Consider the following 13,995-nt stretch of genomic DNA (forward strand, 5'->3'; position numbering starts at 1 on the left):
CTGGTCTCGCGACAGCGCGGAGTCCGCTGCAGGCTGCTCTGTGCCGGCGGTGATGGCACACTCATGTGGGCGATCAACTGTCTCCGCAGCCACGCCGTCGGACCCGAAGTTGCCGTCGGAATCGTCCCCTTCGGCACCGGCAACGACTTTGCGCGTGCCGCGGGCTGTCTTACCAATCCCTTTGCGGTCACCGATCGCGGCCCCGTCTGAGCCTCGAACGTGGCTCTCCTGATGGTAAAGCGGTCACGACCAAAGCCAGTGACACTGGGACTGGAGGCAAGGCCCGTGGCAGTGGGAGTAAGGCCAGTGGAAGTGGGAGCAAGGCCAGTGGTGGTGGGAGTAAGGCCAGTGGAAGTGGGAGCAAGGCCAGTGGTGGTGGGAGTAAGGCCAGTGGTGGTGGGAGCGAGGCCAGTGGTGGGAGTAAGGTGAGTGGTGGTGGGAGTAAGGTGAGTGGTGGTGTGAGTGAGGGTGGGAGTAAGGTGAGTGGTGGTGCTTTGTCGAGTTGTTGTCGAGGCGTGTGCGTGTTGGATGGCCGTGTTCGGGTGGTGTGCGATGAGAACGAGAACTTCGCGTTGGCGAGCCAGAGCGCGATGGAGGTGTTTGTGTCTTCTGTTCAGGAGTGGGTGGCGTTGAGCGAGATCGAGTGTGACGTGTGGAAAGTGCAGGTTGCAACGCATCCCTCGGGGCACTTCGACACGATCGACCCTGTGTCGAGGAAGAAACGGCCAGGCAAGGAGACCCAACTTGAGCTGGACATGGTCAACTACTTCAGTCTCGGGATCGAGTCACGAATCGGGATCGGTTTCGACCGAAATCGTACGGATAGCGCTTTACTCAACCGAGCCGCTTACGTCCTTGAAGGCCTCAAGAAACTTCTTTTCCATCGCAGCCTATACGTCAACGAATGGATCTCGCACATCGACGTCCGTAATAACTCGACCCAAAAGTGGATGCCGATCTGTTGGTGCCCCTCCACGAAAAACTACCTTAACTGCAAACGACCAAACGGCGCACCCATCCTCTTACGTAATATAACACACACTGTCTATTGATAACACACGAACGACATATAATTGACCTTTAGCTTGTGTCTCCTTGGTCATGCTGAATATACCGTCCTTCGCTGGTGGATTAGATATTTGGAAGTCGTCCGCTGGCAAGAGTGGACTGGATCGACCCTTGCCGGGTTGGGAAGATTGGGTTAATCCACCGAGTCTTCCCTCCGCCGGCTCGGAGTGCCAACCCATTCCCGAAATAAAATCAGGCAGTACTGATCGTAGCCCTGACGGTCCCACACGAGCTGCCAACACGCCGCATAGCGGGACCGGAGCTGAATTAGTGTCTAGCGTCCCGGTGTCTAGCGTCCCGGTGTCTGGCGTCCCGGTGTCTAGCGTCCCGGTGTCTGGCGTTTCAGCGTCTGATGTTCGAATATCTGACGCCTATATAGTTAGAAAGTTTAGTGACAAGATTTGGAATGCTCTTATGGAGGGAGCCGTGGGTCAGTCCGTTAACCAGGCTGTCGGTGAGCAGAGAGTCAGCGATGCCCGACTAGAAGTCGTAGCATTTCGGTCTCTGTTGGAATTGTCGTTAGCGAATCTTCAACATATAGCACCCAACATTTCCTCGGGAATGAGAGTGACCCAAAGCGCTAAGCACGTTCTCATCTCCTTCAAGAAACGACGGAGAGGCAGAAGAACTCCCCGAGTCTACTTCCAAGTCGATGGGGAATTTTACATCGGACATCGAATCAAAGAGTACCCTTCCCCTACCCCTTCCTTCACCATGCCGCCGCCCTCACCATCTTCATCCCCACATCTCCCGTTACAGGATCCAAATAAACCACGCAAAACGAGTCAAAGTCTTAATAAGTACGGATCGTGCCGTCATGAGATAATGCGACAAAGATTTACTTCCAAGCTTTCTGCCAAACAATACCCCAGACAGGGATGGTCGGCCTTTTCTCTGTTATGCTTGTAACCTGGTTCGAATCATTTTGGTCAAAAACCCGCCATCAAACCAAACGTAAACTATAATTAGACCGGGTTCACTGAACCCACCATTCGACCGCGACAGCCAAGCCTTCCGTCCGGTCGCTCCCGCCCCGTCCATCTAACCACAGCCTGGTCACCACTTCTGGTAACATTATTGGTCAGCGCGGGCCTCCTCGGGGACGAGGGGTGCGACGAGAAGTTCGGGAAACTTGTTGTCTAGTTCATTGAGGAAACGGGCGAGTTTGATTTGTGGTTTCTCGAGGTCTGAGCGCGCGATTTTGTCGATGAGCTGGCGACAGCACTTGCTCGCACGAGTGGAATGAAATAGGCCGGAGATGGGTCGGAGGTAGCGGAAAGAGTGTTCAAGCGTAACCTCCTCCTCTGGAGCACGACCCATCCTCGTTCCGGTGTCCAGGTACTGGATGTATCCCTCCACGACGCTGCGACGAGAATACGCCGTCTCTGGGTTGCGGTCCCCATATATTCGCCGGTCCACATCTGCCAGCACCACAGGGTTGTCAGCGCAGGCGCGTCCCATCATCACGCCGTCCAGCGCCGAACGGCTGCTGTCATGATATGAGGGCACGTGTAACAGAGCCCAAACCTCGTCCAACGTCTGCACCCCGCCGTTGATGCTAAACCGGTAAGGCCGAAACGCGGCCCCCTCCGCACCACCGAGTGGGTGCTCACCGACTGAGTTGGCGCCGATCGCGTCGGCCCCGTAGCCACAATACCCTTCCGGGCTGCCGAACTTGCGTTCCAGTTCAAAGACCTCGTCGAAGTTTAGGGGTGGTATCGATCGATTTTTGGCAGGCGAGAGGCCGCACTTGGCTTCGCGCGCGTGGATAACGAAGTCACGACAGCCCGACGCGCCGAAAAGCGCAATGTTCCGCTCCAACCACTCGCCGCCGATGGAGCCATCGAGTCCAATGCGCGTCTTTATAGACACCGGGCATGGCCGCACGGGAGCTTTCTCCGCTTCCGCGCCCTCGGCTTGGAGGCCCCGGATCATGGCTTGGGCAATGTTTGAAACGAGGTGGGGCGTCTTCATGAGAACGGCGCCGAAACAGCCCTTGGCGACGACGCGGTGACTGGGGCAGCCTACATTGAGATTGACGGCATCATAGTTCCAACGACGGACGACCTGCGCCGCGGCGGCCAAGCTGGCGGGGTCGTTCCCGCCGAGCTGGCACACGATCGGATGCTCGCGAGCGTCGAAGCCTAGGTGCTGCTCAAGGTCCTCTGCGTGCAAAATCGTGGAGTCCACGACCATCTCCGACCACAGTTGGGCGCGTGTCGACAACTGCCGAAGAAACATCCGGAAATGCCGGTCCATCAAGTGAAGCATGGGCGCCACCTGCACCAACGGCCGACTCGTGTCCGGCTGCACCGACTCGCAGTCCACCCGGCCGAACCATAAGTGCCCTTTGCGAGGCAACTCATCCCCGGAGGTTCCGCCCACGGAAGCTGTACTACCAGATGTAGGGCGGCCAGATTTAGGGTTCCCAGATGTAGGGACGCTGGTCGGGCTCTCCAAACGCGGCTGCTTCGACCCTCCCGCCGGGTCAGGCGACGCCTGCCCGGAGGAGCCCTTTCCCGAGGACACCTGCCCCGAGGAAGTTGGCCCGCGCAGGTGCAAGTGCTCCGCCAGGGGGGCTGGGTGCTGTCGGTCTTCCCACTCCACCGCGGCCGCCGGCGCGCTGCAATCACGGGCGTCGGACTCTTCGGCCCCCATGCTGGCGCAATTTCAAATTTAATCCGCAGCCATCTCGTCGCAGCAGCTCCGGAGAAAAAGTCAGAGGCCTCGCCGTCTGAACCCGTGCTGAGACTTGTTTCTGTTGCCTTGGCTGATGTCCACTGCCGTAGGCGACGCCTCCGCAAACGCGTGTGGTACCGGCCGGGGGCAAACACGTGTGTGTTGTGCTGTTTCGGGAAGCGCAAACACGAATTTGTGTGTGCACACGCGTGTGCACACGCATTTCTGGCTTAATTAAGGGTCAAAGATCTTGGCGATCTCCGGAGTCGAGATAGAAAATGCTTGGTCTTGGTGGTGACCACTCTGGGTCTAGCCAAAGCGAAGAGGTGGTGGAAGAGTTTCGCAGCAAGCTGGTGTCAAGTGGCGCTTCGAGCAAGCTGCGACCTCCGAAGTCGTCGACGGCAGCCTCGCTTCGCTTCGCGCTATTCAATACTTGGAGAAAGTAAAAGACATGAAGAAGAATCCAGAGAGCTGCGCAAACTAGCTTGGGAACCAACGGGGTAGCTTGGGAACCACCGGGGTAGCTTGGGAACCAACGGGGACCAGGGCCAGCGGGACAAGGGGGTGTAGTCGACGTATGTACAGCGGGACAAGGGAGTGGAGCTCACGTTTGTAAAGCGTTAAGTCTCGATATTGAATGAGTAATAGAATGAACAGGGAGGTGGTAGCCGTTAGGAACAATACATTAGATGTCGCGGCATGTCCGTTCCAATCCACAACACTGTCTCTAGCTATGCTATCCGGAAGCCGTGGCCTTCCGGCGCACCAGTTCCTGGACAAGCAAGTTCCAAATAAGCGAGGGGCAAAAGGCCCTCTGACCCCGGAGGTGGTGGTCACTGAGCCGCTGGCCGCTACTGAGCTGGTGGCTGCAAAGATCCACAGTGCGACTAGAATTATTGCGCAGAGGGCCAGGGAGGTTGACGAGTCCGTCGTAAGTAACAACGCGAGAGAAAGAAGCAACAGACATATGACGGCTAGTACTAAGAGACACGGTCCGCTGGGACGGTTGCAAAGGCCATCATCAACATCAGAGATAGATCTCAACACCATATCATCATCCTCACTACTGTATATGGGATAAAAGAGAGGCAGCTCAGGTGCCATCACTTCATGAAGTTCTCCGCCCTTTTTAACATATATTCCGGTTCTAGACTTTTTCCTTGACTAAATCGCCTCTGGACTTACTTGGTCTCTAGGCTTGCTTCTAACCCCAGATCTTCAAAAAGCACGAAACAAACACACTCTTTGTTGGTGTTATTAAAAAATGCGATACAACTCCGATACCTTGGTGGACACACTGTCGGCGGACATCTGTAATCCATCTCGATCCTGTTGGGATCACAACCTTGGCGTCTCACGACAGATCATCAAGGCCGTTCGAAGTTGAACAGCATGAAGAGATAGGTTCCCACATAAGATTTGTAGTCCTTGAGCATTTCGCAGAGTCCTCGACTATAAACGGAGCATTGTCACTTCTCCATGTACCTCCTGCTACCTATGCTCCTGCTACGTATGCTCGTGCTACGTATGCACCTGCTACGAATGCACCTGCTACCTATGCACCTGATTCGTAATCAAGCCTTGCAGCCGGGTCCTGAGCCTCAATATACTTCGTCCCAGCTAACTTGATAACCGAATCACCCCATCCTGTCGCTCTCTAATCTGCCACTCACTGTGATGAAGCCACCATCGCCTTGTTCGTCTTCTTGTTTATATTCTAGTCATCAGACCCCTTCTGGTTATGTGACCGGATTGTCCGGCAAACGGTTAGCACTTACTCGTCTGAGTCATCATCACCGCCGACGGCACACCCTATGGCCTTGCAGCAACACTTACAGGGACAGCAAAGAATCTTGAAGAAGCACGACAGACATCCACATGCTGTACGGCAGAAACAGTAGAGTGGAGTCAAGACAAAGATGACGGCCGCAATGCAGATAAGAACGATAGCCCACGCTGGAATCACTGCAGAAGGGTTGCCATTCAGTGAAGCTGCCCCCCTCCCGTCACGCACCGCCGCCCGTAGTGAAGCCCTCTCCATGCAGGACCAAGCAGTGGCGCCTTACTTACTGTTTTCCCAGACCGGCAACAAAGTTTCACACTATAAAGATTATTAACAAAAATCTGCCAAGTAGACAGCCCCAAATCTCTGTGCTTGTGTTAGTCAGTTGTTTCAGGATCCCTCTACGTCTCCCTGCACAGAAGAACTCATGGCCAGTCGACCGCCTAGCCACAGACCCAACCAACATTTTCCGAGTGCGCAAACACACGCGCGCGTGCGCGCGAATCTCAAAAGAATCGGTTAATCAGGCAGGGAGACAAAGGGGGCGAGTTTGTAATGAAGGGAGGTAGGTTGTTGGGAAGTGATCAAGCTGTAGAGGTAGGGGCAACCAACAGCAGAGGCAGTCAAGGGGGAGTACGGGGAATGCGTGGGGAATGTATAATCGAGAGGAGAAGTTCGACTTTTTTTTGGCAAATGAGAACCAGCGTCGAGGCTGCTGGAGCGTCGGTGGCAGTGGGGGCGCGGGTGTGGATCCGTGCTCCGGAAGACTGTCGTGATGAGGTTTGGGTGAAGGGCGAAGTGTTGGAAGGCGGTCGCGAAATGCGGCTCGAGTTGACGGATGAGGTGGTAGCGGTGCCGGAGGAGTTTTTGATCTGTAACGACGAGGTGATGACGTCTAGTGGCATTCAGTCGTTGGATGACTTGACTCAGTTGACGCACTTGCATGAGGCAGCAATCCTTAACTCGCTGAACGGGCGGTTTGATGCGGATGCCATCTACACGTACACTGGTCCCATCCTGATCGCCGTGAATCCTTTTAAACGGATTCGTGGGTTGTACGATGATGAGATTTTGCGGCGTTATATTGACAAGGCCTACGAGCAAGTCTACTCTGTGGAACGTGTACCGCACGTGTTTTCTGTAGCCGTAGAAGCCTATCACGGTTTATGTCGAGGCACTGCGAGTGGAAGTAAGACTGGTGCCGCGAAGTCGGGAGGGAACGATCAAACGATTCTCATTTCTGGGGAGTCGGGTGCGGGAAAAACGGAATCGACGAAATTCGTAATGAAGTTGCTCGCAATGGCCGGTAGTTCAGAAGACAAAAAGTCTACTATCGAGAATCAGGTGTTACAATCAAATCCATTATTGGAGGCTTTCGGTAACGCCAAGACACTGCGCAATGACAACAGTTCCCGTTTCGGGAAATTTATTGAGATGCAATTTACTCTTGAGCAAAGCATCAAGTACGCAGGTGTGATAGGACGACTCTCCGGTGCCGAAATCCACACCTACTTGCTGGAGACGGTACGTGTATGTCGACAGCTATTGAATGAGCGTAATTTCCACGCCTTTTACCAGCTAGCAGCTGCTGTACGCCTGGGCCCCACTTTCACCTTGACGCCGGAAATGGTTGATGAGTGTCTCGGTCTGAACGGTGAAGGCAAGGTGATGAATACGGTGCTGGCCCAGCCAGTGACATACGACTTTTCATCGTTCGAAGAAATGCTTTCTAATCGGTACGTATCATGTTCCGGTTGTGTGAGTATTCCAGGCGTAGATGACTTGGATGAGTTCAAGCGCACATGCATAGCCATGACGACCGTGCAGATTACGCCTGAAGAGCAGCAGCATATGTGGCAGTTACTGGGGACCATTTTGTTGTTGGGTAGCATCTATTTCTCTTCAAGTGGACCATCGGTGGAGTCCTGTAAGGTAGACGCTTCAATGAGAGAGAACCTTGAGACCGTGTCGGGACTGTTAGGAGTCAAGCCGGATTTGTTAGAGAAGGCACTCACGACTCGTATGATCATTGTCCAAAGGGAGAAGTACACCAAAGGTCTTACCGTCGACCAAGCGGAAGATGCACGAGACGCTCTAGCTAGAGCCCTGTATCACACGATGTTCCAACGCATCGTACGAGCTACCAATTCATCCATCGGACGTAGTGGCAATGTTGAACACTCAGACCTCATAGCCACCCCTACCCCCGATACCTCGGCAGCCGAATCAAGTCCTGACTCAAATACACTCGTCCACTCCAAACCATCTGTAGTGTCTTGTGGTGTCTTAGATATTTTCGGTTTCGAATGCTTCGATGTAAATTCATTTGAGCAACTGTGTATTAATTACACTAACGAAAGACTCCAGCAATTCTTTAACATGTTTATCTTCAAGTGCGAAGAAGTACTGTATAAAGAAGAAGGCATTCAATGGGACCCTCTTGACTTCCCGGATAACCAAGATTGTGTCGACTTATTGGCAACCAACAAGTTGTCTATCCTGTGTATGCTGGATGAGGAATGTATCATTCCTAAAGGGAGCGATCAGAGTCTGTGTAGTAAGCTGAAAGAGCAGTACAAGACGCACAAAAGATTTAAGCCTATCAAGACCCGTCAGGACTGGTTTGTAGTCGACCATTTTGCAGGACCTGTTAATTATTGTTCCAAAGGTTTCCTGGATAAGAATCGAGACCAACTTGGAGTAGATATACAGGACTGTATCAAGGCCAGCGAAAACAGGTTTATTAGCCATCTGTTCAACAACTATCTGGACAGAGGACATCCCCCTGCCGCCTCAGGAGGTTCCGCGGGTAAGATGACCAAGAAGAAGCTTATGACTGTCTCTCTCGAATTCCGAAATCAACTAAATTCACTCATGGACACTATTGACAAAACAGACCCCCATTTCATTCGATGCGTTAAACCAAACCCGAAGAACAAAGCGGACTTGTTCCATCGACCGTCTGTGGCTGAACAATTGAGGTATGCTGGTGTCCTGCAAGCCGTACAAGTCAGTCGAGCTGGCTACCCAGTGCGAGATACGCATGTGAGTTTTTGGCAGAATTATCGATGTCTGCTACCAAAACAACTCCGCCAACAACTACAGACCGAGTCATCAGGCTCCATGAGTGACCGGGAGAGGGCCACTGTGTGTTTGAAGAGCCTGGATCAGTTTTACAATATCCCAAAAGCACCCCATGGCGACGGCTATTCTTGGGCGGTTGGGGAGACGATGATTTTCCTCAAGTCACAGGCGTACGCTGTACTCTCAACGAAGAGCGCAGAACGCAGACAGGAGGCAGTCAAACAGATTCAGGCAGTATGGAATGGCGCGCGCACACGACGATGGTATGTGGCTGCGCGTGAGGCGATTCTGACCATCCAGTGTGCGGTAAGAAGCCGGCAAGCGCGAACCTTAACACAACTGCGGCGTGAAGCGCGCGCAGCCCTCACCATAACACGGATTGCTCAAGGCTTTTTGGTTCGTGTTAGCCAACGCTCGAAACACAAGTCTGCCACCGCCATCCAGAGACGTATACGCGGCATCCAAGGTCGAGCGTACGTCAAAAATCTCAAAGAGCACAAAGCGGCAACTAAACTCCAAGCCTGGCTACGATCCCGATGCCAGCAAATCTGGTACCGTAAGGTTCACGCCTCCATCGTCGCCATCCAACTGAAACAGAAACGTCTCGTCGCAAAACGAAAACTACAGGAATTGCGTGCGGAGGCAAGGAACACATCCAGCCTGCAAAACAAAGTCAACGACCTACAAAAGGAGCTCACCGATGCCAAGAGTAGGATACAACAATTGGAGGCTCTCAACAGCGCCACAGGTCAAGAATTGACCGACCTGAAACTCAAGAATAAAAAACTTCAACTTGATCTCGATTCCGCACAGACCGCTCTTCACGAAGCACAAAATGCACGGCACTCTGCCGAAGACGCTCTACGAGTCTCTGAAGAGGCACTACGCGCCGCCGACGTTGCAATACAGGACTTACAACAGGCCCCCGGTGCGGCCAGCATGGTCGGAACACCGACCGCCGGGACTTTCTCCGCTGGGGCCCCCGCCCACGCAGTCGCTGGGACTCCCACCGCTGGCGGTGGGACCCCCACCGCCCTCAGGGCCGTCGCGAGCCCGGTTGCGAGGGCGGCGGATTTGGAGACGATTCAACGGTTGCAGAACGAGGTTGCGGAACTGCACAAGCTCATTGACCAATTCCGGGGGACGGGTAGCGTCTATTCCACGGACGTTTCTCGCGATGCTTCCCGCGATGTTTCCCGACAGGTATCAGATGAAGATGGCCCAGGCGCGATTGACGCGCGGGCGCGAGCGGGTGCTTCCGGCGGACGTCCTGTGGACGAGGCCGGGACACGAGACATGTCCAAGACGCCACTAAAAGCAGCAGGTGAGGAGGGTAAGAGTTGTACATCCCCGGTCACGACTGTTCCTACAGAGACCCATCGGCACCCCAGCGCAGATTCGGAGGCTCCGCGGACCGAGGAAGTGGCAGCGGAAACAGCGGCAGCGGAACCGGCGGCAGCACAGGCGACAACAGTGGACGCTGGCGCCGTAAGTTCCACCGACAGCGAAGATGAAGCGTGGGAAGCCGAGCGACAGAAACTGGAGGCCGAGGCAACGCATGCGCGCCGAGAACTGGAGACGCTCCAGAACACTCTGAGGACCGAGGTCGGCGGCAATCAGGAGTACCTCGACTGCGTCCTGAAGGTGCTGAAGAAGGAGGGCCAAGTACCGCTGCCTGATGTTCTGTTTTGTTGCAGTGACTTGGAGGCACTGGTTCAGAACGTCTTTGTCGCACATTTGACGAGCCATATAACTCATGACGAGCTGAACATGGACCGGCTCAAAGCCATTGCCCACGCCCCGCTATGGACTCCGCCACCCGCCGATGGTCAGAGTGCTGAGTCGGTGCAGAACGCGCAGACTGGTCAGACGGAGAAACAGCCGAAGCGGGAGTTGGACATGTTGTTCGTTAGAGACAATACTATGTCGACGTTGAAGGTTGCGTTGTATCGTCCTGGTGAGATGGAGCAGTTGTTGGACACGCCGGAGTATAAGCCGTCGCCGACTCGTTTGCGTTCGTCTACTGTTGTATTTTTCAACCCGGTTTTGGAAAGTGCGGAGCACACACGTGTGTGGTCCAAGGTTTCATCGCAAGGTTCCGTAGGGCGAGTGATTTTGGTGGACAGGAAGCTGGATGCGTCGGTTGTAAACTATTGTGCTAAGGAGTATGCGTTGAATCTGGCGCCGGCTTCGGCGATTTTGCCATGGTTGCAACATACGACCAAATCGATATCGGCGGAGAAGATTTGTCTTGTCAAATCTTTGCAGGATCTGAAGGAGACACTGCGGACGAAAACGCCAAAGTCAGCTGGGAGTCGGAACAAGACTTCCAACCCCGTGACGGAATTGATTCATATGATCCCGTCGCTTTTTAGCGGCGGCAACGGCAAGAGTACGAAGAGCGGGTTTCCTCGTAAGTCGGCGGGCCTGGCGACCTACGGTATTCTAGAGGACAGCCTGCCCCCAGCCCACGCAGCGGGCCACGCAGCGGGCCACGGAGGTTCCGTGGCAGCTGGAGGTTCGAGTGTCGGTACCGGACCGGGTGTGGCGAGTCCGAAGACGGGTAGTAGCGCGTCTGTATGGCAAGAGATGCAGGTGCCGAACAAGGCAGCGGTGACATGTGTATGTTTCGCGCCAGTGCATTGTACACGACGGTTTTTCCTGTTGTGTGCGGGGACAAAGTCAGGTGCAGTGTACGCGTTTAAGGTGGCGATGACAGAGCGTGAGAGGCAAAAGTATGAGCCTGGTCCATACCTGTTTGAGCAAGAGGCTAATGACGCCATTGAGAAGGAATGGCGAGAGCCTCCAGAGCAGTATGTTCGATTGTGGAAGCCTTTGGATGGACATGAGAGAGCGGTGACATCAATGTTTTTTTCACAGGAAGGCGAGTATCTCATCACTACCTCCGTGGATTGCAGTGTCCGTTTCTGGGATTATCGTCATGGTTACCCGGCAAAGATCTTTTCTGATTCGGTACCGATTTTGGTGGCAAAGATGATGCCTACCAATCCGAAATGTTTCTTCACGTCTAATGCGAAGAGTGTTATCCGTCTTGTTAATTCCGAAGAGGGTCAGGTGGTGCAGCGTATGAAAGTGGATAGTGAAATAAGGGCCATTTGCTTTGATGTGGCTGGACTAAATATGCTTGCGGGTACTAAGGATGGTTCCATCGCTACTTATGAAGTAGGTGAAGACAGCAAATTACAGTACCTTGATAAAGTCAGTATGGGCAGCACACAATCTGCTGTTACCAGTGTTCTCTTCGTACCTGGTGCACCTAACCATCTAGTAGTCAATCTTGCAGATAATTATATTATAACCTGCCAGATCAATTACGGACTAACATCTTGCTCAATCAACAAGGTCGTCGTTAAAAAACGAATTAAGAATCCACATAACTGTCTACCAATCACTTCCTGTCTTATTCGACAGGAAGATTATTGCGTTTGTATTAGTGCTAGTGAGGATCATAAACTCAAAGTCTTAGCATTTAATGACAACGATTTTGAAGTCGTCGAAGAACTTAAAGGACATAGCTATGCGACCCTGTCGGTGACTACAACTAACACAAAATCACTTCTTGCTTCAAGCGACGTTGTAGGACTTATCAAGCTTTGGAGAAGTTAGCAACTAACTTCCCGATTATCATCAAGTGATGTTGATGACAGGTCCATGTTGTGGTCTATGTTGAAGACTGGTCTATGTTGAAGACAGATCCATGTTGTGTTGAAGACAGGTCCATGTTGTGTTGAAGACAGGTCCATGTTGTGTTGAAGACAGGTCCATGTTGTGGTCTATGTTGAAGACAGGTCTACGTTAGTTGATGTTTTTAATCTTTCGAGACAGCCGCCATTATACTTCTTTTTGCCGTTTAAATTCGATGGCTGACTATGGTATGATTTATCCCACGAGAAATGTGTTATCACCAGAAATGTGTTATCACCAGGAATGTGTGTGCGTGTGTGTGTTCTATTCTGTTAATCCTTTAGATGACCGTGAGGTATCAGAACAGTTGTTGAAGGGTCAATCGGTGGGTATGATTTTGTTACGATGTCAAGATATATTACGTAATTCTTCTAAGTCTATGACAACATATGATTTGCAACAAGCTTTAGCCGCAGGTTCGAATCCAAGCAAGATTTATACAGGTCAATATTATGTTCAGTTATTTAGTGATCCTAACTTTGTTTCAATTCTAAGAAAGAATAGTCGGATTAATTATGACAATCGAGAAAGAAAATGGTCATTCCGTTCACCATATGAATCATACATTAATGTCGATTCATTAGAGAAGGGTATAAATGAATCCATAAATGGATTAGAAATAAATCAGGAGCTATTAGATTCTAATCCTAAAATGTCGGATTGGATAAATCAGTTGTTAGAAAAACATAAAATTAGAGCTATACGAACAGGCAAGATCGGTAAATGTAAATCATTCAATAATGACTCAGGATTTGTTTGTAGTATCTACGATAATCGTGGTAATAAATGTGATAATTGTTCTGTTCTTAGAAACTTAACTTTGTATAATAAAGCTAGACCTTCATCTGATAATCCGGACTATGAATGTCTTGATGAAAATTTTCACATTGATCATGATATCAAGGAGATATGGAATCAAATCAAACTACCCGAGATGAAATCTATTATGGAAGATATGAGGAACAAAGATAAAATGAAAAAGCTTGAAGTGTAAGTACATCACGCCAATACTTTAATGCTTCTGTAGGAAAAAACGCGTTCGACGACGAGGAGAAGACAACAGTGGCGGCGGTGCCTCCACCGGCCGTGTCAATAAAATCAGCAACGTCCATATTTACAGTCTAGACGAGTACAAGTCTGAGCTTCAGTCATCCAACAAAGACTAAAAAGTGTGTGTGCACACGATTTCGATTGCCCATTTCAACTGCTGGTAACTCGATTTCAACTGCCGACACACCGATTTCTTCCCATTAGCTCCCCGGCCTATGTATGACCTTTGCAATCTACGACATTTGCGGTCTACGACCTTTGCGGTCTAAGACCTTTGCGGTCAATTACTTTTCGGTCTATGACTTTTCGATCTATGACCCCTTGGATCTGCGATAAAACTAGTACGGGTGTTCTCCGCTGTTATCTAAGTCCGCAACGAGCTTTTGCAGGTTTGCATAGGAGCTAAGGAACTCGACGTTTTCTGCGAGCTCCGTTTGGTTTAGGAGGATAGCTTGCTCCACCGTCTCTGCAGTCGTGTGTACTTCTGTCTCTAGGAAGGCAGCGAGGGCAGTCTGTGCAGCCAACGAGGCAGTGTGGCCTTTGTACCTGGATCCCAGCATTTTCTCCAAAACATGCAGTTGCTTAACTAAGTCTTGCATTGCACCAAGCATGGATCGGACAATGCT

The 13,995-nt window shown here is 51.8% G+C and overlaps 5 protein-coding genes across 5 annotated transcripts; 3 read left to right on the forward strand and 2 right to left on the reverse strand.

Annotated features, from left to right (window-relative positions):
- Window positions 1-590: 590 nt before the first annotated feature.
- Window positions 591-1,977, forward strand: GNI_098470 (putative diacylglycerol kinase; the record flags this gene model as incomplete). Its single annotated transcript, XM_011132762.1, has 2 exons — window positions 591-927; window positions 1,085-1,977. The coding sequence occupies 2 exons, from the start codon at window positions 591-593 to the stop codon at window positions 1,975-1,977; spliced, it is 1,230 nt and encodes a 409-aa protein (XP_011131064.1).
- Window positions 1,978-2,142: 165 nt separating this feature from the next.
- On the reverse strand, window positions 2,143-3,726 carry GNI_098480 (tRNA-dihydrouridine synthase; the record flags this gene model as incomplete). Its single annotated transcript, XM_011132763.1, has 1 exon — window positions 2,143-3,726. One exon carries the CDS (start codon window positions 3,724-3,726, stop codon window positions 2,143-2,145), a length of 1,584 nt encoding a protein of 527 aa, XP_011131065.1.
- A 2,497-nt stretch (window positions 3,727-6,223) lies between these two features.
- On the forward strand, window positions 6,224-12,241 carry GNI_098490 (myosin F; the record flags this gene model as incomplete). The annotated part of the gene is made up of 1 exon (XM_011132764.1): window positions 6,224-12,241. One exon carries the CDS (start codon window positions 6,224-6,226, stop codon window positions 12,239-12,241), a length of 6,018 nt encoding a protein of 2,005 aa, XP_011131066.1.
- A 253-nt stretch (window positions 12,242-12,494) lies between these two features.
- GNI_098500 (hypothetical protein) lies at window positions 12,495-13,485 on the forward strand (the record flags this gene model as incomplete). The annotated part of the gene is made up of 2 exons (XM_011132765.1): window positions 12,495-13,309; window positions 13,347-13,485. 2 exons carry the CDS (start codon window positions 12,495-12,497, stop codon window positions 13,483-13,485), a joined length of 954 nt encoding a protein of 317 aa, XP_011131067.1.
- A 222-nt stretch (window positions 13,486-13,707) lies between these two features.
- GNI_098510 (hypothetical protein) lies at window positions 13,708-13,980 on the reverse strand (the record flags this gene model as incomplete). Its single annotated transcript, XM_011132766.1, has 1 exon — window positions 13,708-13,980. One exon carries the CDS (start codon window positions 13,978-13,980, stop codon window positions 13,708-13,710), a length of 273 nt encoding a protein of 90 aa, XP_011131068.1.
- Between the last annotated feature and the right edge of the window lie 15 nt (window positions 13,981-13,995).

The sequence above is a fragment of the Gregarina niphandrodes genome, assembly GCF_000223845.1.
Source record: "Gregarina niphandrodes unplaced genomic scaffold scaffold00020, whole genome shotgun sequence".
Taxonomy (NCBI): domain Eukaryota; phylum Apicomplexa; class Conoidasida; order Eugregarinorida; family Gregarinidae; genus Gregarina; species Gregarina niphandrodes.